Source organism: Mya arenaria, chromosome 14, assembly GCF_026914265.1.
Source record: "Mya arenaria isolate MELC-2E11 chromosome 14, ASM2691426v1".
Taxonomy (NCBI): domain Eukaryota; kingdom Metazoa; phylum Mollusca; class Bivalvia; order Myida; family Myidae; genus Mya; species Mya arenaria.
In genome coordinates this window covers 21,844,356-21,850,071 of record NC_069135.1, presented here as the reverse complement: position 1 = coordinate 21,850,071, position 5,716 = coordinate 21,844,356, and the positions used below count along the sequence as shown (strand labels likewise).

The window sequence follows — 5,716 nt, the reverse complement described above, 5'->3', positions numbered from 1 at the left end:
GTACAAGTCTGATTTAACGACTTGGAGAAATTCAAAAGAACTATGACTTTATCTGATTTAACGCTTTAGCCCCCCCCCCCCCCACACACACACACACCACACACCCCTCACTATACGCATACTTAACTAGATTTTTCAAATTTCCTTTGCAGCTCGCAAGCAGTTTTAGTCTAAAGTTTAAGCTAGCCAATCAAACAGTGACCCCTTGTGATGTGAGTCAATGCTTAGAACATGGTTGTCAACATTTCCCTAAATGAAGCCCTAGTCCATTAGTGCTTTCAGCACTTTGATTTTTCAATCGTCATTACTCGACCATCTCCGGCAAGCTTCGAAATAGATAATGCTGTTGGATAATGGCCGAGTTGTTCCGATTGCTAGTTTTTGTCTGGCTATACAAATGTACAAATGTGCAAAACTGTTCTAAATACACATATTATTCAAATGCAATGTTTTAAATTTAAAACACTTAGTTGTATGAGTAAATCTAGTCAATAAGGATACTTTTACTTTTTAGTATAGCATGTCATCCTGGGTTTCAATGAGTTTTAATGCGCAATGAGAGTTTTATAGTGTAATGTTTTAGCCATATTTTTACTTTGAAAAACTAATTTTTGCATGTCAATGATGTTTATTTTCTTCATTTAAATTTTCTTTTTTCATAAATGTGTATGAAATTATTAATTTTAAGATTCCTTTACTATAACTATTTGACTAGTATTTTTATGTAATCGTTAATAGGCCGTCTCAATCATTAAACTATTACTTCAGGGCATCTGGCTGATTTAAAGTACAACCTTGTCATCATTGTCAACGCAAATTTTGACGTAGGGACTGTGTATTGGATGAGAAGCATTCGGCGGACCTTTTAAAACCGGCGAAAGTTGAAACTCGTTAGGATTTAGTGTAGTACTTAATGATTGTTTATCTTTAATTGCATTTTCTGAAAGGTAGGTTGCATTACCCATGTTGGGTATCATAATCTAAATTTAAACATGAAACTGCCGCCATGTCATTTATGCTTATTTTATATACCTCATTTGCCAAAAAATATGGTATGAAAGAATAAACGTTGTTTGACTTGATTTGACTATTCTAATTCATCATTAACGTTAGTAATTTGTTTTATAGTTTTACTTTAGTAGCATTGAATATAATTATTATTACCGTAGCATGACAAATGAATTGGTTTTTCCATCGCAGATCGTGGGACTCCCAAATGTTCTTTAAGTAGAGTATATGTCATGGTATAAATAACGTTTAGTTTAAATTTCAATAGTTATTTGGCACAAACAATCACGTTGATCGCCTTTACTTCTGGTGGTTAAATTTTATTTACATACAGGAGAAGGGCATGATAATAAGATAACACAGATTATTGACACTACTGGCTTGAAAAACTTGGATTGAGTTTACGCTGCGTACTACTGCATTCGGTATCGTTATTGTTTTATACTAATTGTAATGATTTTCTTCTTGTTCTTCTTCTTGTTCTTCTTGTTGTTGTTCTTTTTCTTCTTCTTATTATTAGTATTGTTAAAGATTTATAAGATATGTTGGTTCAAAGGTATGTGAACGCAAAATATATCATATAATTTACATTACAGATTGTTTTAATGTCGATGGATCGAAAACATTTCGGGTTCGCTCGCTTACTGCTCTTTCACAACGACCGAACACGAAGAAGCACAACTTTTAAAAATGGATAGGTGTTCGTGCAGAACAACGTTTTATCAATACCTGGGCAACGATAACAACTTATTAGGCGTAAAATGTAAAACATGCGATCAAGAGTGGCTGAGAGAAACCAGGAATCCGAGAGAGAGAATCATTTTTCAAGGACAAGAACTGGGCAAATACACTCATAAAGAATGCGTGGATAGTGGCTTCTTAATGACCAGACCAGAACGAACCAAAATCACACAAGAAAACGTGAACTCGCTGAGAGTAGCGGATCATATTACTTGGCATAGGGCGAATGGAATCTGGCATCATGCCATCGTGTTAAAAATATTTCCGTCGGGAGTGATTGAGATATGCCATTTTGATTCAGGCAAGTATGGATGGAAAACAAAAGCGATTATCAAAACCAAAGAGATAGATCCGCTGAAGGAAAATGGTGAACTGTACAAAATAGATTACAGCAACAATCCTGAAGAAAATTCTGCTGAATTAGTAGTCGCGAGAACAAGGGTTTTACAGTCACTGTCAAGAACTGGCAAGTATAGTTATAGTGTTAACAAGAAAAACTGTGAAAACTTTGCGACATTTTGTAAAACGGGCTTTAGCATCAGTTACCAGTTTGAGTGGTTGAAATCAAGGTTACAACGAGCGCTAATTTATGGCACGCAAACTACATTTTGTATTAAAGCTCTGTTCAATTTGCTAATACATATACGGTATAATCAAAATCTGTCCTTTCTGTTACGACATATACGGCATATAAGTGACGAAGAATTAAGTCTCGTTTTTGATGCCGTATGCGCTAGTGTGCTGGTGCTAGGTGAAGTCAAGACGTGCTACGAAGACATTGGTAGAATAAACTCAAATACAGGAATATCAGATGAAGATCGCTGGCTTGAAAAATTCAAGCGGATATCTGAATGTGTAGGAGAAGTGATTACTGTGGTTGTTGGTAGCTACGCGAGGGGATATTTCGGATCAGAATTCGGTAGCCTGGTCGGTGGGCCAGTGGAACTTATTGTTGGTAAGATGGTTGGCACCTCGGTCGGTGATCTGCGTGCAAGTAAAATATTGAATAGAGGTGTTTTCACACGCGCTGTGCTCATGCATTGTGTTAGTGAGGTGTACATGCATCACTTGTTGTGAGCGATTTAAAACAGATCACATTAAAGCCACGATTTTAAAAGTTTCAAAGTTTATATTGTACTGCTCATATAATACATTTGCTTTAAACATGTTAGTGTTACATCGAATAAATCTTTTCTTTTGAGCAGTATTTTAAGGTGAAGAGACACAGTCGGATTGTTTGTTCCTATTTATTTCAAACATGCATAATTATTTATGACATTCTTCTGCATATATTGTACAAGTAAACATGAAAATGCGCGTATGCCATTGTATCAATGTAATTTGATATGCAAATAAATAGTTATGTTATTTTTTCGATTCATGTTTTTCTTTTTGTTCTTGTTTTGTGAAAATGATTGAAAATGAACTTTGACATTTTATTATCAAAATCGCATTGGATGCTGAAACTTTATGGGCTATCCTTTTATAAATATTATTATTACAGGCAAAACCTAGTTCCCTCTTTTATTAATATAACCTCAAGGTATAATGTATAACACAAGAGTGTAATATAATGTTGCTCACTAGCTATTGATCAGAACATATATGGCCTTTCCCCCTCTGATCTCAAACTCTATGGTGTTCATCTGCTATTAATGACCAACCTGCCTACCGCGGTCCCTTGGTTTAAACACTCGCAAGATGTTGATCGGAAATCATGGGGATGGACAGACTGACTGTTCACTTACTATATGAAGTCCTTGAAAAACAGCAACAAAAAATGTCAAAGAAAAGTATACAACTTATTTCCAAAGAAACATGAATCGGTATCATTTAAAAGAGCAAACTATGGACACGAAATTAAAAGACACTACACGATAGAGTGGATGTCAACTCGTGCATGTTGAAAGTTTAAATGAGATTGATTGGCTTTATAAAACTTGTATGATTATTGAACTTTACTCTTATGTTAGATTATAAACTGACGGTTTTTTTTATGAAAGCCTAGAATAGGAAAAAGTTGTATTTTTATGTTAAGGAGAATGAAGAAACAAGGTAATAGTAGATTACTTTTAAGTGAAATGTGAAGATAAATGTCCTGATCATGTTTGCCTTTGACCCACTGACCTCAAAATAAATATGATTCCTCTAATGGTCATGACCAACCTGTCATGTTCATGATCTAAATTCATTTAAAAAATGTTTTTTACAAGCTTTATATCATTACCTTTCTTGTTATGTTTGGAATTCTTAATCCTTCGGTGCATTGTTTAGTGACATACAAATAACACAAATAAAAATAATGAAGGTTACAGTCTCTTCAGTATTTATGCAAAAAGCTTAAGGACTAGTTTTTTTAGACGTTCAATTGACATATTCAACATTATTATAATTAGAATTATGAGACTTGATACAGGCATGTACATTTTCAGTGGTTAAATGTAATCTTAGAAAAAGTTCTTGCCTATTTTTTATTTGCTCAAGCTTTTGATAATAACTAGCTTGGTTGAGAGTCACACACCATTAAAAGCATCAATTAATCACTAAACATTTATCCGGCAAATTGGATGCGTCACCTGTCGGAAGCGCCTTTATTTTTTTTAGTAAATATCATTATGGTCTTTGACTTCAAAATCAACATTGATCTTCTATTGACCATTACCATTATGCATACCAAGTTTAAAGACTCTATATGATGTTACAACAACAAATACTCACTTTAAATGGAAATCTATATTAACACTTAGAAGTTCTTAATGAGTATGATATCTACTGAAATTATAGGAGTTCTTACATAAGCGAAAAAGTAGAACAATCGATTAAATATAAACATGTGATTAAAGAGAGAAAAAAACAACAACAAAAAACAGAAAAACAAAAGAAAAAAATAACCATTTTTCTCCAAACGTTTTAGCTTTTCGAAAAAATAGTTATCATATCATGATTTTCATTCTTTTTGTGCAAGTACAAAACAAGCGTCTCTAAACTCGCCTTAAGAATTAAGAATTAATTATGTTTATATTTTCACTTCGACTATTACTTATCATATATGATTTATATATTGCTATTCCAATGTAGGCTAGCAGTATATTGATATCACTATAATCTTTATGTAGTGCCACTTAACCGGGTTTATGTTTATACTTTTTGCTACTGAGCTTGTTTCTGTAGCTTTTTGCATAAATATTCATATAACAATATATTAAAGTGCTTCAAATGAATGGTGAAAATTACAACTTTGGAATATACAAGTTATAACTTTCCAGAAGTTTTCTATAAATCTGCATTGAATAAAAAAAGTCGTCGAAATATTCCGTTAAATTACACACGGAACACATTGGATTATATCGCATTTTCCAGGTGTATTTGTTTTTATTTGTAGCTGTTTTTCTATGAATCAATTTGAACTTAAATTGTTTGATTCGGTTCTCATTTTTTTATTTAACACAAAATAAACCGAATTCCATTTAATATCAGTATCATCAAGTTCTATTTCTCATGACTCTTGTGTGTATGGTTTTGTGAATATCTTGCCAATTAAGAGTTGTTTTATGCTCTTAGAGCTATTCATAAATATTTGGTAAAACTATAGTACAGTCCATTCTAACGTTTGCTCTTATTGACAGATGCGTGTTAAATGCGGTGAAATTCAGATATCCAATTATATTTTGATTTTAATTTTCTTAAGATATATGCTTCATTAATCTTTCTATCTTTGAATATATCGTCAACATATATAAAATTAGATTAAATCCAGTTATTGAATACAAGGGATATCCCTTTTTCGTTAATAAAGCGATTACCCCATACGATTTGCCTTCTTATTACTGTAAAGGATTTTGGAAAACTAACAAAAGCAGGGTTTTTAATTCAATAAAAGCGTCCGAAACACGTTTATAAAAGTTCTAACTGTACTTGCCGCATATTTATATATATATTTAGGTATAATTGCGGTAGTATTTTCCAA

General features: G+C 32.8%; 1 protein-coding gene across 1 annotated transcript; it reads left to right on the top strand.

The window, feature by feature from the left end:
* Window positions 1-1,277: 1,277 nt before the first annotated feature.
* LOC128217834 (uncharacterized) lies at window positions 1,278-3,119 on the top strand. The gene is made up of 2 exons (XM_052925239.1): window positions 1,278-1,433; window positions 1,605-3,119. The coding sequence occupies exon 2, from the start codon at window positions 1,699-1,701 to the stop codon at window positions 2,824-2,826; it is 1,128 nt and encodes a 375-aa protein (XP_052781199.1). The 5' UTR covers window positions 1,278-1,433; window positions 1,605-1,698; the 3' UTR covers window positions 2,827-3,119.
* The last annotated feature ends 2,597 nt before the right edge of the window (window positions 3,120-5,716 follow it).